Source organism: Oncorhynchus gorbuscha, linkage group LG18, assembly GCF_021184085.1.
Source record: "Oncorhynchus gorbuscha isolate QuinsamMale2020 ecotype Even-year linkage group LG18, OgorEven_v1.0, whole genome shotgun sequence".
Lineage (NCBI taxonomy): Eukaryota > Metazoa > Chordata > Actinopteri > Salmoniformes > Salmonidae > Oncorhynchus > Oncorhynchus gorbuscha.
The window spans coordinates 56,312,026-56,337,819 of record NC_060190.1 but is presented as its reverse complement, the minus strand read 5'-3'; the positions used below and the strand labels follow the sequence as shown (position 1 = coordinate 56,337,819).

At 41.3% G+C, this 25,794-nt stretch overlaps 1 protein-coding gene across 6 annotated transcripts in view; it reads left to right on the top strand.

The window, feature by feature from the left end:
* The window catches only part of cadpsa (Ca2+-dependent activator protein for secretion a), a 150,755-nt gene that overhangs the window by 6,172 nt on the left and 118,789 nt on the right, over positions 1–25,794 (top strand). For all 6 annotated transcript variants that reach the window (XM_046311415.1, XM_046311414.1, XM_046311413.1 and 3 more), the window contains exons 3-4: positions 22,788–22,901; positions 24,275–24,607. In XM_046311415.1, the coding sequence (XP_046167371.1) occupies positions 22,788–22,901; positions 24,275–24,607 (447 nt within the window). The remainder of the gene's footprint in view (positions 1–22,787; positions 22,902–24,274; positions 24,608–25,794) is intronic.

Below are 25,794 nucleotides of genomic sequence, written 5' to 3'. Positions count from 1 at the left end.
TCCTAGCCTATACTAGGCTTCCACAATTAATGGACTCGGCTTATGCTGATGGTTAATGATGACAAGTATGAGTAGGCCTATTTATTATCGTCGTCGTAAAGGAATCATGTGTCAGTATATTAGGGATGTGCAACTCCGGTGCTTGGATGGCGGAGTGTCTGCTGGTTTTTGTTATTACCTTCAAACTGGCCATTATGAGATTTCAATGACAGGTGGTAAAGAAAATCAGCAGATACTGGGGCTCCTGAGATTACAGTTGTCCATCCGTAATACTCCAAGGAAGGCTTTGCAGGTGCTGATTTCTCATGGTGACAACATGTTATGATCCCTTTCTCGCATGATGAAATACACCAGACAATTTGAAATTCTTTAGTGAGTCTCATGAAACATACACCATGCAGTCTGATGGGTGGTTCTTGTTAGCCGACATTTTGTGGAGATGAGTGGCGAGGGTTCACTCTCCTGGAATAAGTTGTCAGACTGGTTAGTCTGCTCCATTTAGAAACTATCTTTGACACATTAAAAAAAATGACTAATGTTGAGTGAATGGATGCAAGGTCAAACAGTGGTCCACCATAAAATAGCGGGCACTTAATTACTGCTCTTGATCCTTTACTTGATGAGCTGGCGATTGTACAATATCTGGGGTGTGACTTTGTCCTGTCTAACCCATTAAAGTCATGCTGAGCTGATCTCTTAAATGTTACTATAGGAGATAGCCATAGACTTCTAGTTTTTGCACTAATGGTAGTTGGCATTGGCCCGTGAAACTTCCTCTAACCTCCTTCACACTGGACACAAAGACGAACATGGTATCCACAAGTTCATCTTACTCTGGGGAAGTACAGTGCCTTTAGAAAGTATTCACACTCCTTGACCATTTCCACATTTTATTGTGTTACAGCCTGCATTTAAATGAATTCAATTGAGATTTTGTGTCACTGGCCTACACACAATACCCCATAATGTCAAAGTGGAATTATGTTTTTACAACATTTTACAAATTCATTACAAATAAAAGCTGAAATGTCTTGAGTAAATAAATATTCATCCCCTTTGTTATGGCAAGCCTAAATAAGTTCAGAAGTAAACATTTGCTGAAAAAGTCACATAATAAATTGCATGAACTCACTCTGTGTTCAATAATAGTGTTTAACATGATTTTGGAATACCTCATCTCTGTACCCCACACACAATTATCTGTGCGGTCCCTCAGTCGAATAGTAAATTTCAAATACAGATTCAACCACAAAGTCCAAGGAGGTCTTCCAATGCCTTCCAAAGCAGGGCACCTATCGATGGATGGGTAAAAACAAAAAAGCTGACATTGAATATCCCTTTGAGCATGGGGAAGTTATTAATTACACTTTGGATGGTGTATCAATACACCCAGTCACTACAAAGATGCAGGCGTCCTTCTGAACTTAGTTGCCGGAGAGGAAGGATACCGCTCAGGAATTTCACCACAAGGCCAATAGTGACTTTAAAACAGTTACAGAGATTAATGGCTGTGATCGGAGAAAACTGAGGATGGATCAACAACAGTATAGTTACTCCACAATACTAAGCTAATTGGGAGAATGAAAAGAAAGAAGCACGTACATAATAAAAAATATTCCAAAACATGCATCCTGTTTGCAACAAGGCACTAAAGTAATACTGCAAAGAATTTGCAAGGTAATTTACTTTTTATTCTGAAAAGAAAGTGTTATGTTTGGGGAAAATACAACACATTACTGAGTACCACTCTCCAGATTTTCAAGCTTAGTGGTGGCTGCATAATGTTATGGGTATGCTTATAATCGGGAGGGGATTGAGGAGTTTTTCAGGATAAAAAATAAGCGGAATGGAGCTAAGCACAGGCAAACTCCTAGAGGAAAACCTAGTTCAGTCTGCTTTCCACCAGACACTGAGAGATTAATTCACCTTTCAGCAAGACAATAACCTGAAACACAAGGACAAATATACACTGGAGTTGCTTACCTAGACAACATTAATGTTTCTGAGACTTACCCAGAAAGACTCGCATCTGTAATCACTGACAAAGGTGAATCTAACAGGCTGTGAATACTTATGTAAATGAGATGTTTCTGTATTTCATTTTCAATACATTTTCAATAATTTCTCAAAACATATTTTCACTTTGTCATTATGGAGTATTGTGTGTTGATTGGAGTATTATGGAGTATAGTGTGTAGAAAAAAATATTTAATCAATTTTGAATTCAAGCTGTAACACAACAACATGTGGCATAAGTCAAAGGGTATGAATACTTTCTGAACACACTGTAGGTAAAGGGCCTCGTTGCCAAAATCACGAAGTATCCCTTTAAAATGAATCTCACAATACCCTCTCTTGCATTCCCCATTATGAAAAACAGAGCTAAAGGCACATCTAAAGTCTTTGTTGGATCAGTCTCAGAAAAACGTTATTTCTCCTTGACTAATTTGCATCTTTATCTGGTTGTTTTTCATGCAGTCTTTGGGGTTTGCTCCATTAGACAATTATGGGGGGGATGTAGGCTCACCTTTCTCTCTCATCATTTCCTGTTATTGTGTACACAGACACTTGCGTCACATGTCAGTATATGTGATTGCTATTGTCTGCTCTCAAGTCCCACCCTGAGCAGATTGAATGGAATCTGAGCTAGAAACAAGACAGCTGATTTGTCTTCTCTCTTTAGGGTTGTCAGGGGACCTAGCTTGAGATAGTCTCTGAATGCAAGCCTTGCTGTGGTTCTCAGTTTGAAACAGTATATGTGTTTGATTGGTCCCTCTGTGTTAAGGTCACATACTCTCAGTAACAGGGTGATAAGTGGATGTTATTGCAACAGTAGAGAAGACTCCCTCATTGTGAGTTTGGGCTTAGCCTTTACTATCACTTGAACCTGATTGGCTAGCTCAGACTGAGAAAATTGTATCTTTATCATTACAATGTCTTGTAACTCTCACTCTCATAATTCTCTCACATGGATGTAGATCTCTATCTCCCCTCTCATATTCCCTGTATTCTTCTCTCCTTTCTGTCTGATTGTATCTCCTCCCTCCCTCCTATTCTCTGTCTCAGGCCCCCCCTTCTCCTTTCCTGTCTCTCTCTTTTCCTATCTCTTCCTCTCGCTCGCTCTCTCTCTGTCTTTCAGTGAGCCTTCAGCCTGGAATTTGAGCTCATTTCCTCCCAGCAGTCGATATACCTAAAAGGCCTCTATGACAGTGATTGTATCCGTCATCAAGTTCTTTTCTCAATGTTTCTGCTGGATGTTTGTGCATATGACTCCTTTTCTCACTTTCCCTCAAATACCACAGTGAAAATGTGGGCTTATTAAAATGAGAAAATTAGCAGCTGTTGTGTTAGTGGGGTCTATATTGCTTGGGCAAAACAAACATCTTGGCCTTTTTAGATATGACGTTATTTTCATTGTGATATATTATTTGAAACCTGTTTCCTGAAAACATGTTTTCTAATTAGACAGGAGCCTGGCAAGTCCAATGATCTAAAATGAAATATGTTAACTAGCTCCATTGTTTCAACCTCTTCTCAAAAATATTGTATGCCAAACCAATTGTTTAAAACACAGGCAAGAGTTGAACGCAGAAGGAGCTGCAGTATGGTAACAACCTCCTGCTCCCCACTGTCTTTTATTTATTCCCCATTCTAGGAGTATTACACAAAGGTGAGGCTGAGGTGGTACAGTAGCACAATCAGGCCATATGGCCTCTTTTCCACCCCATAGGCCTGGATGAAACCAGTCCAACACCTCCGCACCGCAACCATGCTTTTCTCCTCTCTGCTCCTCTCCTCCCCTCCTCTACCATTCCCCCACTCCATCTCCCCTTCTCTCCTTCACTCTTCTCTACTTCTCTTCTACCATTCCCCCACTTTTCTCCTTGCTTTTCTCCTATGCTTCTCCTCTAACCTGCTCCTTGCCTTCTGCGTATCTCCCCCATCCCTTTGTTCTGCTTATCTTTACAGCTCATCACCCCTGCTTCTCTCATCCACTTTCCTCTTCCATCTCTCTGTTGCTCCTTTCCCCAAATTCTATTCCCCATCTCCCTTCTCTCTTCAGGAGCCTCCAGAGTGGCAGGGCTTTGGATACAAATCTGTCAGAGTAACAGATACACAGGGCTCCACACAACAAGGACTCCCTTTAAATAATTTCACCTCTGATGAGCCGACACCTTTGTCCATGGATACTTGTTCTGTCTGCTTTATGTAATATGTAATATGTAATATGTAATATGTAATATGTATTTGTCTCCGCTCAGCCACCTACTCTGAGGCATATGAGACAGGTAACGGGACAGAGTTACAACCTCCCCTCCTCTCGTGTTAAGTGGGATACTGCCTCGGTGAAAAGGAAGTCTGCTGCGTTGCTCTACTCGGTGTCATGACGTGGCCCTTTCTGGGTATATATCGTGCCCCCCCCCCTCTCTCGCTCTCTCTCCTATGACCAGGTTCTGTTATCTCAGGTCGTAAATTCCTGGCAGAGACTCTCTCCCCCTGGCCATGCAGGATGAGACACATAGAGAGAACAAAGGATTTGACACAAAATGTCCACTTGTGAGAAGGTGGGAATGGTCAGTGGACACTTAAGGGATGGGTATGACAAGTGTGTTTTATTTTCTAAACAGGAAACACACCTAACTTTATCTCTGAATATGTACATTTCTCAATTATGGGGTTTGCATCTAATTCTTGTATAAAATTAATGGGTAAAGATTAAACTATTTGTGAAATGATGTAATATGATGTTAAACCTTAAATGTGAAAGACTTGTATTCCCTTTAAAGCTTTAAAAGGAAGTCATTGGCCCGCCCCAGTGAGCACAGACATGATCTGGCGTCATGGCACAGCCCTTTTCTACTGTTATGAATAAAACCTGAGGAAATCCTCTTCAGACCACAAAAACCTCAGTGTAAGCTAAGGGTGCAATGGTTGTTGAATTCCTAACCATACCACGTGGAGCAGTGGCTACACGGTGGGAAATGGTTAAACTCTGAGACTATCAATCCCTACAGAATAAGAGCAAATCTTAGATAATAATTACTAGTCTGCAGCTAGAAATTATGTCAAACTGGGATGCGAAGACCGACAACCGCCGAAACATCTATTCCATGAAAACAGTACTCTGAAGTATCCATTCTAACCACGAAAGACTTTGCTCTTCAGGGAAACAGAGAGGGAGAGAGACTCAGATGAACTCTCCAACAGAAGGACTGACGATTCCAACAGAGATCACGACGACACATTGGGCATAAATATATATTGATTGCAATTATTCCCGAATGAGTGAGCGTTCATATGCAAATGATTAGCATTTCAATAATTATAATTATCAACTGTGTAGTGATTCCCTTTGTCTTTCCCGACCTTTTCAGTCCACACCCACTTCCCTTTGTCCACCAAGCCGTCATATCTGCTTAGCCCACTAGGGAACCTCCCCTATCATTTCCTTGTAACCATATCTACTGTGTTTGTTTATGCATTTCTGTGATTATTTAGTTAGTTAGTAAAGAAATTATTAAGACAATTGATGTATGAATGATTCATAGTAAAGGCTGGGTTTGTGCAGATAACCAACAATTTACGACGTTTGGAATGAGACTAACTTGAGGTAAAGAATAATTCAGAAGACTAATTGATCAGATATTAAAATATCTGAATAGTTATATTAGGAAAATTATAAATATGTAATCTGAAGATTTTCCTTGGTGCCCCGACTTCCTAGTTAATTAGATTTACGTGATTAATTTAATCACGTAATAATAATTACAGAGAATTGATTTGATAAAATAAGTCTTCACTTTACCGACATCGGTATTTGTCTGAGTTCAGAGGAAGGCAGCGTGCAAGAAACAAAAGACTGTTAAACAGCAGTATGAGTTCTAGTATCTCTTCACCATCCAAAGTTAGACCAATAAAACTACAGAGACCAAGGCTGAAGGGTGTGTCTTTTTCATTTAGCATTAGCACAGGCACCACTACATTGACAGCTAACTGTGATGCAAATATGCTCAGCTACTCCCTGTACTGATGGAGAGAAAGAGAGGTGCAATGATGGAAGAGTGATACAGAGGACAGATTTAGTAGTCCTGCTTCAAAATTGGCAATCAAATGTATCCTTTTGGAGAGAAATAATTACTTTTGTGGCTTTCTTAGACACCAGGAGTGAGTGGTGTACAGTAGAGTACATGAGAGTTTCAGAAATGTATCAAACCTATACTTGTATTTGACATGAAAATATGAAAATATCTCATTTATGTACATTGTGTACAATACACCAGGCAAATCTGGAACATAATCTTTGAGTTATGTCATAAAAGGCAGACCTTGCATGTTTTAGTGAGTGAACACACAGTCCAGGGCCATTCTCTTGTGTGATATGGAAAATCAGCGAATGGTTTTGTGTGCGGTGAAAGTGTCACGGCGCTCACGTTCTCTCCTTGCTCTCTAACAGCTTTGTGTTGCAAAACTGGTTCAATAGTTCCCTGCTTAATACATGATGACATGGTGTAAGCACCTAATGATGCCATGTCAGGTTTCCAACAGAGCAGCCAGTCCGTGAGTACTGAATCCTCGCCAGGGTCGTACACACATTTAACGCATGCATGTGCGCAGGCACATGAACACAACGCATACGTACAATGCACCCGCACATGCACTACACTTCCTGTCTTGGACACATACACTTATACAGACACATGGTGGTAAGAGTAGTCAGTGCAGTCAGTCACTCTGAACACAGGAACACAGAGCATGATCAATTATAGCTGTAATGGTGGGTGCCTGCGACACCCACAGAACGGGTATGTCAAGACCAAAGGCGCACGTTATTAGCCCAACCCCCCGCCACGAGCTCAGATGTTGCATACATATAGCTGTGTTTTATTATTCTAAAATGTTACACTATGTGCCGTGCTATTCCATGCTGTATGTTGTTTGTATTCTTGAATGCCAAGGCGTTTCTTGCGTTTCCACACTTCAATGTCTCGCTGTATAGATGGATTACGGTAGTGGAGGTGGCTTGAGCTGTTAATGTAGGCAATCTGTTCCGTTTTCACTGTCTCTCATAGTTTGGAGACTCACTCCAACACAGCTATTTTTGGGACATTATCCTTATTCTTACAGTGGGAGCTGAGAGGAAAAATCCCCATTCCCATAACCAGCACCTGAGGATAGTAGGGGACTATTGTGTTAGACCAAGCCTAATGGCCAAGAGAGAGCTGGGTTGGACCTGGGGGTGAGGCAAAGGCTCACTGGTAATAGACCATAGATTGACACCCCACTGGCCCAAAGCACTCTGGAGAAAGAGAACTGTGGTCAGAGTGGCGCTGTGGGTATTCTGGTTGCCAGTTCCAACACCACTTACAATGCATCCTTCCTGACTCCCAGTCCCTACCTCAAAGTAATCATTGATTAGGCTGGATTGGTTAAAGCTATGATGTGGAACCGTTGATTTATCCTATCTCATTAGATCAGTGATCACTTCAAGGAAGGGAAGAAGCTAGAATGACAAATCTAATGTTCCTAGCCACAACCCAGTCTTTATGATCGTTCGATTCAGCAGCAATTTGCTCTCATTGTGGAAGGGCAATTCCACGATAACGGTATTTGTATTTATTATGGATCCCTATTAGCCAAGGCAGCAGCTATATCACATTAAATCAAATTGTATCGGTCACATACACGTGATTAGCAGATGTTATTGCGGGTGTAGCAAAATGCTTGTGCTTCTAGCTCCGACAGTGCAGTAATATCTAACAAATTACACAACATATACCCAATACACACATGTAAGTAGGAATGAATTAAGACTATATACATATGACTGAGCATTTTTTATTTAATTTTTTATTATTATTTTAATTTTAGAGAGGACTGGATTAAGATACAGTAGAATAGTAGAGAATACAGTACATACATGTGAGATAAGTAATGCAAAATATATTCACATTATTAAGTGAAAGAGAGACTGTGGAATAGTATAGAAAACGGTATATATCCATATGAGATGAGTAATGCCAGTGACTTGTGTTCCATTCCTTAAAGTGGCCAGTGATTTCTAGTCTATGCCTATAGGCAGCAGCCTCTAATGTACTAGTGATGGGTGTTTAACAGTCTGATGGCCTTGTGATAGAAGCTGTTTTTCAGTCTCTCGGTCCCAGCTTTGATGCACCTGTACTGACCTCGCCTTCTGGATGATAGCGGGGTGAACAGGCAGTGGCTCGGGTGGTTGATATCCTTGATAATACTTTTGACCTTCCTGTGACATCGGGTGCTGTAGGTGTCCTGGATGGCAGGTCGTTTTCCCCCGGTAAATGCATTGGGCAGACCGCACCATCCTGTGCAGAGCCTTGCAGTTGTGGGAGGTGACACAGCCCGACAGTATGCTTTCAGTTGTGCATCTGTAAAAGTTTGTGAGGGTTTTAGGTGACAAGCCAAATTTCAGCCTCCTGTGTTTTAAGAGGCTCTGTTGCGCCTTCTTCACCACACTGTCTGTGTGGGTGGTCTATTTCAGTTTGTCAGTGATGTGTACGCCAAGGAACTTGAAGCTTTCCACCTTCTCAACTGCGGTCCCATCGATGTAGATAGGCGGAGGCACCCTCTGCTGTTTCCTGAAGTCCACGATTATCACCTTTGTTTTATTGACGTTGAGTGAGCGGTTGTTTTCCAGGCACCACAACCCCAAAGCCCTTACCTCCTCCCTGCAGGCTGTCTCGTCATCATTGGTAATTAGCCTCTTGAGTGTAGGGGGCAGTATTTTGATGTTTGGTGAAAAACGTACCCAAATGAAACTGCCTATTTCTCAGGCCCAGAATCTAGAATATGCATATATGCATATGCCTGATTAGGATAGAAAACACTCTAAAGTTTCCAAAACTGTCAAAATATTGTCTGTGTGTATAACAGAACTGATATTCCAGGCGAAAACCTGAGGAAAATCCACATGGTGTGAACAGTCTTTAGACATAGTTTCAGGCTTTTATTTTGAAAAATGAGCGAGAAAGATCACATCGCGTCATTGGATGGCTTGCTGCAAACAACGTTACCGTGTGTGTGTGTGTGTCTGTGCATGTGTGTGTGCATGTGTGTGCGTCCCTTCACAGTCCCCACTGTTCCATAAGGTGTATTTTTATCCGTTTAAATCTGATTTTACTGCTTGTATGAGTTACTTGATGTGGAATAGATTTCCATGTAGTCATGGCTCTATGTAGTACTGTGCGGCCCTCAATAGTGTGTTCTGGACTCTGAAGAGACCTCTGGTGGCATGTATTGTGGGGTATGCATGTCTGAGCTGTGTGCGAGTAGTTTAAACTTCTTAAGGTATAGGGGGCAGCATTTTCACTTTTGGATAAATAGCGTGCCCAATTTCAACTTCCTGCTACTCATGCCAAGAATATAAGATATGCATATTATTAGTATATTTGGATAGAAAACACTCTGACATTTCTAATACTGTTTGAATCATGTCTGTGAGTATAACTGGAGTGGACTTCAGGAAACAGCAGAAGGAACACCCCCCTATCCACATCGATGGAACAGTAGTGGAGAGGGTAGAAAGTTTTAAGTTCCTCGGCATACACATCACAGACAAACTGAATTGATCCACTCACACAGACAGCATCGTGAAGAAGGCGCAGCAGCGCCTCTTCAACCTCAGGAGGCTGAAGAAATTCGGATTGTCACAAAAAGCACTCACAAACTTCTACAGATGCACAATCAAGAGCATCCTGGCGGGCTGTATCACCGCCTGGTACGGCAACTGCTCCGCCCTCAACCATAAGGCTCTCTAGAGGGTAGTGAGGTCTGCACAACGCATCACCGGGGGCAAACTACCTGCCCTCCAGGACACCTACACCACCCGATGTTACAGGAAGGCCATAAAGATCATCAAGGAAATCAACCACCCGAGCCACTGCCTGTTCACCCCGCTATCACCCAGAAGGCGAGGTCAGTACAGGTGCATCAAAGCTGGGACCGAGAGACTGAAAAACAGCTTCTATCTCAAGGCCATCAGACTGTTAAACAGCCACCACTAACATTGAGTGGCCGCTGCCAACACACTGACACTGACTCAACTCCAGCCACTTTAATAATGGGAATTGATAGGAATGATGTAAATATATCACTAGCCACTTTAAACAATGCTACCTTATATAATGTTACTTACCCTACATTATTCATCTCATATGCATACGTATATACTCTACTCTATATCATCGACTGCATCCTTATGTAATACATTTATCACTAGCCACTTTAACTATGCCACTTTATTTACATACTCATCTTATATGTATATACTGTACTCGATGCCATCTACTGTATCTTGCCTATACTGCTCTGTACCATCACTCATTCATATATCCTTATGTACATATTCTTTATCCCCTTACACTGTGTATAAGACAGTAGTTTAGGAATTGTTAGTTAGATTACTTGTTGGTTATTACTGCATTGTTGGAACTAGAAGCACAAGCATTTCGCTACACTCGCATTAACATCTGTTAACCATGTGTATGTGACAAATACAATTTGATTTGATTTGAACTAACCGTTTTTAGGTCTCTGTCTGTTCAGTGAGATCTCATTGGGAAACGATATTCCTTAGGAACTTGTTTTCAGTTCCTACCGCTTCCACTGGATGTCACAAGTCTTTGGAATTTGGTTGAGGTTATTCATTTTTGCAATGAAGAAGTACGGCCATCTAGGAACTGCGTAACACTGTTGAGAGTTGCGCAAGACTTGAAAAGTAGCTTGGTTTGTTGTCTTCCTGTATTGAACACAGATAGACCCGTCTTCAATTTGATCGATTATTAACGCCAAATAAATTGACATTTTGGATATACAGTGGGGCAAAAAAGTATTTAGTCAGCCACCAATTGTACAAGTTCTCCCACTTAAAAAGATGAGAGAGGCCAGTAATTTTTATCATAGGTACACTTCAACTATGACAGACAAAATGAGAAAAAAATCCAGAAAATCACATTGTAGGATTTTTTATGAATTTATTTGCAAATTAAGGATATTGTTGTTAAGAAGGCAGAGCAGCACTTTTTTTGGACAGACCTTTCCCCATTTTGGCTACTTTTGTATTAGTACAGTATGTTTTGACCATGACAGTGTACAATCCAGGGTTACTCCAAGCAGTTTAGTCTTCTCAACTTGCTCAATTTCCACATAATTCATTACAATATTTAGTTGAGATTTAGGGGTTAGTGAATGATTTGTCGCAAATACAATGCTTTTAGTTTTAAATGTTTTATTTAGTACTAACTTATTTATTGCCACCCATTCTGAAACTGACTGCAGCTCTTTAAAGTGTTGCAGTGATTTCACTTGCTGTGGTAGCTGATATGTAGAGTGTTAAGTAATCAGCAAACATAGACACACAGGCTTTACTCATTAGTAAAGATTGAAAACGGTAAGGGGCCTAGACCACTGCCCTGGGGAATGCCCGACTCTACCTGGATTATGTTGGAGAGGCTATCATTGAAGAACACCCTCCGTGTTCTGTTAGACAGGTAACGCTCTATCCACAATTTTGCAGGGGATGTAAAGCCATAACACATACGTTTTTCCAGCAGCAGATTATGATCGATAATGTCAAAAGCAGAACTGAATTCTAAAAATGCAGCTCCCACAATTTTTTAATGAATTTCTCTCAGCCAATCATCAATAATTTGTGTAAGTGCTGTTCAAGTTGAAAGCCCATCCATACAAGCGTACTGAAAATCTGTTGTTCATTTGTTTACTGTGAAATAGCATTGTATCCAGTCAAACAATGTCTTTCCAAAAGTTTACTAAGGGTTGGTAACAGGCTGATTGGTTTGAGCTCTTCTTGGGTAGTGGAATGACTTTGGCTTCCCTCCAGGCCTGAGGTTACACACTTTCCTGTAGGCTTAGATTGAAGATACGGCAAATAGGAGTGGCAATATTGTGCACTATCATCCTCAGTAATTTCCACCCATGTTGTCAGACCCAGGTGGCTTGTCATTGTTGCTAGACAACAATATATATTTTTATGGAATTCAAAATTACAATAGTCTTTTATCATTTGGTCAGTTATGCATGGATGTATATACGTTCAGAATGTGTTGTTGGCATGTCATGCCTAAATTAGCTAATGTTGCCAAAGATAGAGCCGAGTTAACCATTTTGCCAAAAATGCAATTTAAGGTACTCCAAAACTTTTATCTATCTTTCTTTATATAATTAATCTTTGTTTCAATGTGCAGTTAGATACATATTGTATGACATCTTATACACTATATTATGCCCAGCCTTTGGAACTTTTCCTAGATATGGCTACTTCAGTCATGGCCAAAAGTTTTGAGAATGACACGAATATTAAATTTCACAAAGTCTGCTGCCTCAGTGTCTTTAGATATTTTTGTCAGATGTTACTATGGAATACTGAAGTATAATTACAAGCATGTCATAAGTGTCAAATGCTTTTATTGACAATTATATGAAGTTGATGCAAAAAGTCAATATTTGCAGTGTTGACCCTTCTTTTTCAAGACCTCTGCAATCCGCCCTGGTATGCTGTCAATTAACTTCTCAGCCACATCCTGACTGATGGCAGCCCATCCTTGCATAATCAATGCTTGGAGTTTGTCAGAATTTGTGGGTTTTTGTTTGTCCACCCGCATCTTGATGATTGACCACAAGTTCTCAATGGGATTAAGGGATTAAGGTCTATCAATGTTTTGTTCCCCGATCCACTTAGTTATCAATTTTGCCTTATGGCAAGGTGCTCCATCATGCTGGAAAAGGCATTGTTCGTCACCAAACTGTTCCTGGATGGTTGGGAGAAGTTACTCTCAGAGGATGTGTTGGTACCATTCTTTATTCATGGCTGTGTTCTTAGGTAAAATTATGAAAGAAGAAACCCCACACATGAATGGTCTCAGGATGCTTTACTGTTGGCATGACACAGGACAGATGGTAGCGCTCACCTTGTCTTCTCCAGAAAATATTTTTTCCGGATGCCCCAAACAATAGGAAAGGGGATTCATCAGAGAAAATGACTTTACCCCAGTCCCCAGCAGTCCAATCCCTGTACCTTTTGCAGAATATTAGTCTGTCCCTTATGTTTTTCCTGGAGAGAAGTGGCTTCTTTGCTGCCCTTCTTGACACCAGGCCATCCTCCAAAAGTCTTCGACCTCACTGTGAGTGCAGATGCACTCACAGTGCATTTTAATGGTGGACATCCGATGGATTTGGATAGTTCTTTGGAGCAGATATCTGCAGCATTAGTAAAGAAAGATGTGATCAATGCATGTGGATGATTTCATTCCTGTGCTGTTTGTAAATTACTTGATAGGTTGACTGATAACCTGAATGGCAACACCTCCACCATTGACTCAGATTTTTCACTTTAAAATATATGCCAAACAAAAACCATTGATTTCAAAGTTTCACAAACACATTTCCTGTAAGATGCAAAGTTTGGTAAAATAATTATGGTCAAATCTCCCTCAATTTTTATGCAACCACTTTTTCCAAAACTGTACAGTATCTGATCCAAATGAAGATTCAACGATGTCTACAGTGTCAGCTATGACATTGCATCTTGAGGTGGAAAAAAATATTTTGAATATTGAACTACAGTAGGTGAAGTGGATTTACATCTGGTAACGGAGTTATGGTAACAGAATTACATCATGGGTCCCTAATCTGTACTATACAGAAATGCATCATTATGGATATGAATATCATTCACTTCATGGTGATGTATCCTGAATAGGTACACAAAGGTAGAACTATGCAATATCCATCTTTTGCACATTTGGGTATTATTCTACAGACTGGCTATTATTTTAAAGAGCTCCGCCAAATCCACATTTGGTTTGTTCGAACCAGACCAAATCTGAAACGATCGTAGATGCCTATCTTTCACAAGTTTGGACAGTACAACACAGTACAATACAGTACTCTACTTTACTGTACTCAACTTTTCGTTACTGGACTGTACACTACTGTACTGAACTCTACTGTGCTTTGCGAACTTGTGAAACATAGATGTCTATGATTGGTTCAGATTTTGTCTGGCCAGGGCAGACTGACCAAAATTCAGCTACTTTTCAATGTCCGATGTCGGTCGGTGCTCAGTGGGTTAGGATGCTTGTTAATAAAGTAAATGGAAAGGGGTTTAGTGATAGGTGTCAGTAAGAGCCGGGGAAGAGAGAGCAGGAGAGAATGACACACACACACACACACACACACACACACACACACACACACACACACACACACACACACACACACACACACACACACACACACACACACACACACACACACACACACACACACACACACACACACACACACACACACACACACACACACACACACACACACACACACAGGTTTTCCAGACTGTTTTCACACTCTTGCTTTGACCACCAGATGAGAGAAAAAATGTTATCAGCTGAACATAACAGTATGCCAGTGGAAGGGAGGACAGTAGCAGGTGACCCAACTGTGGTTTGTGACTGCTATGATTTCCCATTGCAGCCAATTCAATTGCAATAATTCCGGTACAGCTTTTTCTGTAATTCTGTTACCGATTTGGTAACAGTTATGAGTTTTAATCCCGTATTCATTCATAGACAATCTTCATATTAGTAAACACATTAACTAATTGGTAGGTCTACCTTTACTTGTTAAATCTGTGAACTTTAATTATCCTCCCTCACGAGGGAGAGAAATTATAAAATATCTGAAAGATATGTATTTGTGTTTTTGGTAACGGAGTTACAAGGCACAAGGAAAGGTTTCTTAAACTTACAGAAGGCAAATCATTTCTCAGACTAAATGTAAGTATTGATATTAGTTGGCAGGGGTCTTTACTTCAACATTATTGTGTTTTGATGTATTTCTAATACCTTTTTAAGACTTTTTCTGGTAGATGTTTTCTAAGACCCCTTTTCCATCTGTTTGACCAAAATCAAAGCCTTTGCTTACTCCTAATGCCTTAATTTCTCAAACATATAGTCGTAGCTTTCATTTGAAACCCAATTTGACATACTTCTGTAGACTTCACATGTTGGTGCCCATTGGTCCTTTCAGATGGAAATGCCCGAAAGCATTGCCCGACCACAGTGGCACTGGCAAGGGACTTGCATGTTAGCTCCAAACCTATAATATCTGCAATTCAAAACTCTTTCTTCAGCAATCATTTTATTTCAGAGATGTGGTTGAATACTCCCTTGCACATATTTTGTACAGTAGCTTGTTGGTCTGTATTTTCCTTTTTAGTTTCTTTGTCAAAAACAAACATTTGTGACAAAGGTATCTTAAAAAAAAAACTTATGACGTGTTTGTGAGAGAGATGGAGAGAGATAGAAGGAGGAGGGAAGGGGAGAGAGATTGCCCGCCCTCCTTCTGGTGCCATCTCTCTTCTCTGAGACTGTTTTCCTGACCAATATGCTAAGTAGTCACACATTAAAGAAATCCCTTTGGAAGCTGAATGGTGATTGCTTTTCACGTGATGGTGATTAGGGAGATATATTCCTTGACTTGTGATGGCAGTCCACCTTGTGAATAATCCAGAGCTATTTCAGACCTCATCAACTGCCAAAACACTAATGAGAGAGAGAGAGAGAGAGAGAGAGAGAGAGAGAGAGAGAGAGACAGAGAGAGATTTACAATATTCACATTAACGAATTGGCCACTATTCTACACTAATGAGAGAGAGAGAGAGAGAGAGAGAGAGAGAGAGAGAGAGAGAGAGAGAGAGAGAGAGAGAGAGAGAGAGAGAGAGAGAGAGAGAGAGAGAGAGAGAGAGAGAGAGAGAGAGAGAGAGAGAGAGAGAGAGAGAGAGAGAGAGAGAGAGAGAGAGAGAGAGAGAGAGAGAGAGAGAGAGAGAGAGAGAGATTTACAATATTCACATTAACGAATTGGCCACTATTCTAGAAAAATCTTCAGCCCCTGGTGTTAGTCTCCACAATTCAGAAGTTAAATGCCTACTCTTCGCAGATGACCTATGCTTGCTGTCACCCACAGCACATGGCCTACAGCAGAGCCTGGACCTGCTAGAGCAGTACTGCCAGACCTGGGCCCTGGCAGTAAACCCTAAAAAGACTCAAATAATGATTTTCCAGAGAAGATCCAGATCTCAGGGAATTAGACCAAAGTTCTCAATTGGTACAAAATATATAGAATGCTGTACACACTACAATTACTTAGGTTTAAAAATAAGCTCAACTAGGCACCTTAATGAGGCAGTGAATGAGCTGAGAGAGAAAGCACTCTACGCCATTAAAGCACTCTACACCATTAAAGCACTCTACGCCATTAAAAAGCTAATTGAAATTGAAATACCTATTAAAATTTGGCTAAAACTAATTGAATATGTCATTGAACCAATTGCACTTTATGGCAGCGAGGTGTGGGGTCCACTTGCAAAACAAGATTTCATCAAATGGGACAAACACCCAATTGAAACCCTGCATGCAGAGTTCTGTAAGATTCTCCTACAAGTCCAGAGGAAAACTACAAACAATGCATGCAGGGCAGAATTAGGCCAATATCCACTAATAATAAAAACTAAAAAAAAGAGCAATTAAGTTTTGGAAACATCTAAAATACAGTGACCCCCTCTCAAATCATTACCAAGCCCTGCAATGCCAAGAGCTGAGCAAAGAAAAGAGTCCCCTCATCCAGCTGGTCCTGGGGCGGAGTTCACAAACCTGTTCTACTAACAATTCCATACAATTCATCCATTATACAGTATACAGCCTATAATGCACTGTACTACAGTATCCATTCTCAGACTTTCTCCTTCCCACCTTCAACAACCTGTTTGCTCTCTGAACTGGCTTATATTGATTGTGTTGCATCATTTGAAACAGGATAAATCAATTTTGAGTGGTTGTGTTCAATCAATGACATATGTTCTCTATTTGTATTTGATTGTTGCCACTTGTGTTTACCAGTATGGATGACATGTGCATTAGAGTGCAGAATGTGTTTTGAGAATGAGAATGTCTTTAGAGTTTTGCTGAAAAGTCTAAGTGAGATCTGCAAATTGTGTTTCATCATGTGAAATGGTTTAAGGTATTGACAACAGACTGCATAATTACCTAAATGAGTCCAGGCAACTGAGAACTTTGTTCAGCCAATGGGTTTAAGTGTTTTAGCAATTGAGAAAAACTGTAACAGTACTGACTGCTCAATAGATTTTGACTGGTTGCAGGTTCATATCAAGAAAGAACAAGAATTACAGTGACAAAGGACAAGTTTGTGAGATTTCATTTTACATTTTAATTGTACCTTTATTTAACCAGGCAAGTCAGTTAAGAACACATACTTATTTTCAATGACAGCCTGGGAGCAGTGGGTTAACTGCCTGTTCAGGGGCAGAACGACAGATTTGTACCTTGTCAGCTCGGGGGTTTGAACTCGCAACCTTCTGGTTACTAGTTAAAACGCTCTAACCACTAGGCTACACTGATAGGGGTACAAGGTGGAGGAAGAACAAAAAACAAAATTGCAAAGAGCAAAGCAGAGTAGTAATTTCTGATCAATTTTGAGCTACTATGATAGAAAATGTTTTCGTTCATCAAAAGACAATGACGGAAAAAGATGAATATTTTTTTAGATAAAAATGTACTTCTCCCTGAGAATTGTATGTTTTGAACAATGTGTTTTCTATTTTCCGGTGTATTGTTAACTGACTGCTTGAGAGTGTATATCATTTTGATCACTTTGTTTATGATTTGAGAGCAGTGTTTGATTTTGAACACGGGTAAAAATTGTTTTGAGGCGAATGTTTCATTTCGCAAGAGGAGTCAGAGGTTATGTAAATAGTGCTTGAAGATGACGTGTTTGTGTTTAATGTTTCCAGGAAATGGAGCAAGGTTTCAGAAATTGTGTTTTAGCAATTGAGAAAAACTATATCAGCGGAGGTCCAGGTTCCTGGAGGACCAACGATCTTTGTGATGTCTCCACCCCCACACAGAGCTCTCACTCACTTACGAGATACAAGGCACGTGCCAGGCACAGGCATACAAACCACGAACACAAACATAATGAATGAAACAAACAAACACACACACACACACACACACGTGGTGTGTGAACATGCACACTGAAAAAATGCATGACTTAATCTGCATTGAAGTACAGTATGTGCAACATACAGTTCATGTTTGTACAGAACATCCATAACACAGTCTCCTACTATACACACAATGTATTGCTCCTTGACCCTGTAAAGAGCATGCCTTTTCAGGAGTCAGCATTGTTTGTGGCCAGCTGGCTCAGTAAAACAATCATTCGAGGGAATATTCCGTCCTGTGCCAGAGATGATTAGATTCATGCCATTAAAGTGGTGCATTACATAAACCCTCAGCCTGATGTTTGCTAGCTTGGGGGCTTAGGGCCGGTGCTGCGCTATGAATTAAGTGGAGTGGACACAGTAAAACACAGGAGAGGACTTGAGTCAATGAGTAGAATAGAGACTAAGTTACCTTGTTGAACCACTGGGGTCTATCTGTAAGTGAAACACAGTCTGAGCTGCTTGAGCTGGGAAAACATGACTAAATTACTTACAAATATATATTTTAACGTAAAAGATTTCTAGAATTATGACTTTGCTGTTAATCTAATGGAAGGACACAGAGTAAAATGTCATAGCAACATGATGCTGTACCAAAGTGATTGGAATAAGGAGTGTTCTCCTCCTGGTCCTCCAATGTTTGGAGTGTACCTGTTTGCTTTGTGTCTGTCCATCACTAAAACGGTGGCAGAAAAGGCAAAGTGTAACTACTGACTCAGTGTGCCAAACCCCAGTCAGCACACCGACCTTCTCCTTAGTAATTCCCTGGTATTACTGTAGTCGTGCGTTGGTGTGTGTAGTCTGGAGTGCTGCCATGGCTGGTCTGCCTCTGTCTTAGGATGAGGATATCATATTACACAGACACACACATTTATGTACGTACTCTATCCACAATATCTCTATCATTATATTTTATTTTGCATCTGGGATGTAAAAAGCAATCAATTCTAACATTGTCAAAGTGCCCATCTTAATAAACATATTATAAATAATTACACGCAGACATGTGCCTTTTTCTTGTACAGACATAGCAGTTAATTTAATTTAAGGACAGACTCAAAGTAATAAAGATGCAATAGAAAAGGGAGCTAGTGAACATGGCACAGGTGCAAGAGCTTAGTAAATATAGGCCCATGTTTGATGGACTCTAATGTAACAAATACAATTCAATGCTTCGTTAGGCACATACGAGTCCTGTGGGAATTCATTCTGAAAAGGACAGTACTGTATGGAAACTGTATTCACAGACCATTATAGCGTCTAGTCTCACCCGGCCTTGGTACGAGTGAGTAAGTGCGATTTCTCTGATAGTAGACAATGACATGGTATCTCTATACACTTGAACAGGGAGTGTCATAATTGCCTATGTTCCAAATACACTGACAATTCCCATAGTAAACCCAGATCTGAAAGCACTAGATAGGTGAAGGCCATATGGAGAAAATACTTGCTCTCAGATTCTGCCAAATCCAGTCCTCTCAAATCTGTGGGATTTGGAGTCGGGAGTGGAGGAGAGAGATTTATTAAAGTGTGTTTGAACATACTGTGGCAACTATCTCACGTCATTTCCTAAAGCCGCATGCACATCTGCCCCTCCCCACGCCAGCTACCCTATCCCTCTACCCCAACCCCCAGCCCTGGCAGTACAGATTTCCCCTGATTCATGTCAATGTATTGGACTATTCCCACGAGGACCGGTACAGAATTTATTTTTGAAAATGTGTGCACTCACTACTGTAAGTTGCTCTGGATAAGAGCGTCTGCTAAATTACAAAAAAAGTGGCTTGACTACAGACTCTACACTTAACAGCAGTCAAGTTCATTCTGTGGGTGTGTTTCTTCCTTTTCCTTCATTGTAATGTGGAAGTAATAAATCACTGGTGGGCATATTATTTACTGCCTCACACCATGTTTACACATAGGCATGCGGGGCGGTGCTTTTTTGGGGTATAGACGTGGAACATGTTTATTGTATTGTCAGTGTGTAAACGTTGCTGTCTGGTGTACAGAGTTGTGCCTTTTTTTTGGAACCCAGGACTCCCTGGAAAACAGTGGCAATTGTGTGTATTTGGAACATAGGCAATTCTGACACTCCCTGTTCAAGTATATAGAGATACCATGTCATTGTCTACTCTCAGAAAAATCTCACTTACTCACTCGTACCAAGGCCGGGTGAGACTAGGCGCTATAATGGTCTGTATATACAGTTCCCATACAGTACTGTCCTTCTTAGAGTGAATTCCCAGAGGACTATCCTGGCTAAATAAATAAATAGAAAGATGCTTGGCCTCCCAGAAGGTAGGCTGACCTCCCAGAAGGTAGGCTGACCTCCAACTGCTGTCCTTGGTGTGCTGACAGCAAAGCTAGAGTGGATGAAGCAGTTAGAAGTGTGAGAGGAAGAGAGAGTGTTCCAGGATGGATGGGTGACTTGAAGTATTGTGAAGGTCACATCTATGAGAGTCTGTGGTACTGTAGTTCACCCCAGACACGATGTCCACTCCATCTGCTCCACTGCTGATTAATCACATGGGTCTGATTGTGGTAGGCATCTGGGGGTGAGAGGTTTGGCTGGCGTTCAGTCTTCATAAAATCCTGTGGCCCGGCTGATCTGCTGAGACATCCCTCTCACCCAAACATGGTTGTTTATCAGTACTTGGCAGAGAGGTGAATGGGGCTGGGTAGGGTGAAGATCCACAGCTGATGATGGTTGAGTTTCTCTATATATTGGATGGTTGATAAGGATAAATGTCACTTCCATAGCTATAATCTGTGCTATAATCATTACCCTGACCACTGATAATATCAGGGCTTCAGCTTAGTCCTCGATAGAGAGGCTGGTAATGAAAAGGTCATGTTGAACTCTGAACCTTGACCCCATTCAGGGTAATTACTACAGGTCTTTGTGGAGTTGTCTGTGACATGGTGACCACAGTAACAGTAACTTGGGGCAGCGGTGGGATGGGACAAATGGGGAGGAGGTCCAGGGGTGGGTTGGTAGACGTGTCTTTAGACATTAGTGTTTCACTTCTCTCAGATATCAAAAGCTGAAAAAAATGTGTAGAGGACAAAGGAGAGAGACCACATGAAGGGAGCATTGATAATACATTTTTAATTAAGAACAGTATCATGTTCCTTGGCAAAATGATGGCAGAATGGTTGGCTACCCTCCCCTCAACATATTGTGAGTGTGTGATAAAGACTTTGATAAATTACTGATTTGATGGACCAGTGTGTTATTGTAAAACATGTGCTTCCATTTATCAGACGCCATTGGGTTATAGTCACTAGCCTACATCAGAGATAGGACCTTGGTCTGCACTCTGCATAAAAGTTTCATTATGACTATACTGACTCGTGTCATCTCGTCTGTGTCACATCACTTATACAGACAGCCCAATTCTGGTCTTTTCCACTGATTGGACTTTGATCAATCAGATCAGCTCTTTTGCCAATAATTGGGCAAAGATCAGAATAGGACTGCCTGTGTAAATGCAGCCTTTCTCTATCCTCCCAGTTAGACCTGCTCTCTTGTCTATCTGCTCCTACCAGCCTGTGTATTTTGCTCGGGAAGGTCAATATACATTTACACAAGTGCCCAGTGCAGAATTACTGTGGCAACATCAGCTCAAACTAATTTCCTATCTATCGTTGAGCATCTTTATTACACCATCATTTATTTATAGCCTATCAGTCCTGTTGCCGTGTGGCGAGTGTAACACTGTGCATCTGTTTGCAGCATTATCAGGGATAATGGCTTTTTGCCCTACAGCGATTGCACCACTAATTAATTTTAATGCAAAAAAACATCCCTGTTGTTATTGTCAGCTGAGACTGGGAGACCCCAGTTTTGAAAACTTAGGTGTGAATTACAGCCCTCACCGAAGGTGGCCATTCTTTTGACCTTAAATGCTCGGTGAAGTATGCAAATAAAGATGTGTATGGTAAAAAGGGCTTGATATCGAATCATGAAATATGTCATTGGTAATGTGAGGACTTAGATATGAGTGTTGGGACAGGGGCTGCATAAGGTATTTAAATGATTTGTATGCTGAGGATGTTTAACTCTGGTTTAAACCAGAGTTCATGTTTCAGTTTAGCACTGAAACATGACAGTTTTCTTGCACTGTACCCAATGATTTAGGAAAGCTTACTTGATACGTCAATGTCCTGATTGTGGTTTTACAGACATGTTTAATACGTTTTATGTACACACTTTATTTGAATACTTATGAAATGCACCTTGTTATATTTAGTAACACTTGCTTATTTTCCCTCGACTGCAACCCCATTTAATGCATTGGACGGATGTGGGTGGAGATATGTCTACATAAGGATGCAAATTATAAACACTCACAAAAGCTCTGACGAAGGCCTTGAGGCCGATACGTAAAGCTTCATAATACTAGCAAGAGCAGTGTGTGTGGGTTTATAATTGTTTAACATCTTATTAAATTGTTACCATGCACCTGTAACAAAGATAGCTCAGTGCCTTTTGAATTTTGAAGATGACGTTGTGTAAGGGAAGAGAGACACTTAGAAGTACATTTATATTCAACATTTATATAAAGTTGTTTATTTTATAAGGGGACTGTGACAATAGAATTGTATGAAGTAAAGTAATATAATATGAGAACTTGATGTTAGGATGATTCCTATCACTCTGTTGTGTTTCTCTATATTGACTTTCTCCTGTCTGTCTGTCTGTCTCCTCTCTCAGATCAGTAAGCAGCAGCTACAGACAGTGAAGGAGCGTTTCCAGGCCTTCCTAAGTGGTGACACCCAGATAGTGGCAGACGAGGCCTTTATCAATGCAGTCCAAAGCTACTATGACGTGAGGCCCAACTCTGTGTGTTTTTGTTTCATTTTAGGTCTGTATGGAAGTATGTTTAAGTGTATGTTGTCTTTTATTTTGATTTGTATTCTGTGTTGTTTATCCTGCTGTTTTAAATGGTCCTCAGCGGACGGACCAGTCCGTCTGGATATTTGAGGAGATGACTCACTTTGGTTCTGGTAAATGATGTGGAACTTACAGACAGGCTGCTTCCTTCAGGCAGTCTTATTAATGTTCTCATCCTGCATCTGACAGATTCAAATGAATTGGACTTCCCAAAATAGGCCTCTGAAATATTCAGTCCAGACAGCAGCTATGTGAGGTGCTAACCTGAATTTATGGACATCTTGTGCCCTTAGCTTTGAGTCTGACTATCCATCCCATCCAATCAGTCCACCTTCACTCTGCCAGTTTTCCAATGTAATTAAAGCATAATGGTATTACTGTCTGAGTTCTGGATTCTTACACACTCCCCACATCCCCACCTGCTCTGGAGACTGGAGGAGAGACACCTGGGGTGCTCTTTGTTGGCAGAACTCAGGGTAATGCTACTGTACGTGAAAGTGACAATGTGTAGACAGCATTTCAATTCTATTTTCTATACCAGCAGTTTCTATATTTAACACTCCCATTTGTGCAATGTTCCCTTCTTTTTGGCCCACTAAGAGCACTGCTGCTGTTGCAGAACAAGTCAAGTGTCCAAAGTTGGCTACAGGCAGAGTGATAAATGTCTGTGTATCTGTGTGTCCATCCAGGCTCAGAGCTGTGGCCTTCTGTCTTCACCCTGCGTTAGGCACTGATTGGGAACAGAGAGTCTGTCACTGTGAGCCGTAAGGAGGTTGCACGGTAGTGAGAGGGCCGACATCTGAGTCAGGCAGCCATTTGGGTCCTTCTCTCTCTCTCTTTCTCTAACCCACAACCCTTGGCATGGAAAATTGCTTTGTGGGGATTGTGAAAAAAAAATATGTGCAGATGGAATTAAACAGAGAAGCGCAACAATGTCAGATTGAATTGAAACTACAATAATTTATTTCCCTCTGCACCTTTGTCATAAAGACCCAAAGACCGAGCTGCAGCAAAGCCTCAAAGAGAGAAGCAGTACTTCAGAAACCCTCTTTTGCAGCTGCGTTTTCATTTCATGTCCCTCCAGAAGCACGTGTCAGCCTGCTACCAGGGCTACTGTACACAGCTGCATGGGAGAACGTCTCATAGAAAATAATGGATCATTTCCAATTCAGGAATTGAGTAAAAATTGAATTTATCCTAACCTCTCAACCACGCTGTATGCTCGTCCTCCTGTATGTTCATCCTGGCCTGTAATGTTTAATCCACATGCTTTAACGCCCTCCTTCTGCTCTCGACCGTGACAACAGATATTTTTGAAAAGTGACCGTGTGTGCCGGATGGTCCAGAGTGGAGGCTGCTCGGCCAGTGACTCGCGGGAGGTCTTCAAGAAGCACATTGAGAAGCGTGTCCGCAGCCTGCCCGAGATCGACGGTCTGAGTAAAGAGACGGTGCTCAGCTCCTGGATGGCCAAGTTTGACACCATCTACCGTGGAGAGGAGGACCCCAGGAAGCACCAGCAGCGGATGACTGCCAGCGCAGCCTCAGAGCTCATCCTCAGTAAGGACCAGCTCTACGAGATGTTCCAGTCCATCCTGGGCATCAAGAAGTTTGAGCACCAGCTCCTCTACAACGCCTGCCAGGTGAGATAAGAGCTTCATGTCATGTCCTTTACTAGACATTTGTCTTAAAACACTAACACTTTCCCTGGTGGTGATTTGTCAGTTTCACTCCTTTCTCCCGATCTGATAGTTAACTTGAGCGGTAGTGTCACTCTTTCAACCCTCTAATGCTTTAACTTCAGGCTTGCTTCTCATTAAGTTCCAATGGGTTGAAATGGTAAAAGTGTGCCGTGAAAGCCTTTCAGGGTTATTAGATGAGTTGTCACAGGAAAGCACAGCTTTCAGTGTGGAATTGAATCCTCTTTGGGACCTTTAACCTTCGATCCAAGCAGGAAAGAGGTATGAATACGGCAAAGAAAATATGACCATTGTGAGATGGAGAGAGAGAGTGGGTGGTGTGCAGGGCGCTATGGAAGTAGAACAATAGATGAGTGTGAGTACCAAGGTACTGTGTCACAAGGAAAGTGTGTGATGACTGGAAGTGACTCAAAAAACCTGCTAACTGCAATCATATTGTAATAATAGCGAATGGAATGGATAGCTATTGATCATTGTTGAATGGAGAGGGTGAGCTGAGAAGGCCGCCAGAATAATAGGGTGATGGTGGCTTTTAAAGAGAGGGTCCACATACCAGTCATACCGGGTTCAATGGAAGAAGGTATAGTGAGCCCGTTAGCATGTCTCAAGTCATCATCAAGCCTTTTGCCTGTCCAGGATTAACCATTCAGATGCCACACACACACACATGATGCTGGCCATACAGTAGGTGTGTAGGCCTAGCCATTCTGTTATTAAGACCAGTGTATCATTGTAGTCCAGGCCAAGATTGAAATGACTTTTCTGCCACTGCTTCATTTAGTAATGTGCCCGGTCCACGCCCAGGTTCCAGTGGAAGGGCAGGGCCAGCCCATGAACATTAGCACTGCTAGTGACTCATCCTTTGGCGGAGACATAGTAGGATGTGCTAACAATAAATTTGCACAGACCTGCTGTATGTTACATGGAATTAGTTCTGACATTGTGCAATTTTGTTGCGAATGGAATTGCCTACCTATTAGGCAATATTACCCCTACTCTTTTCTTTGCCCTCTTTTCAAGAATAGGATTTAGTTGTCTTCTGCCACAGTTTAAAGACACATTTACTGTCAATATCAACACCCACTACACATTCAATCTCTGGCACACACATACACACACCAGGGTTTCCG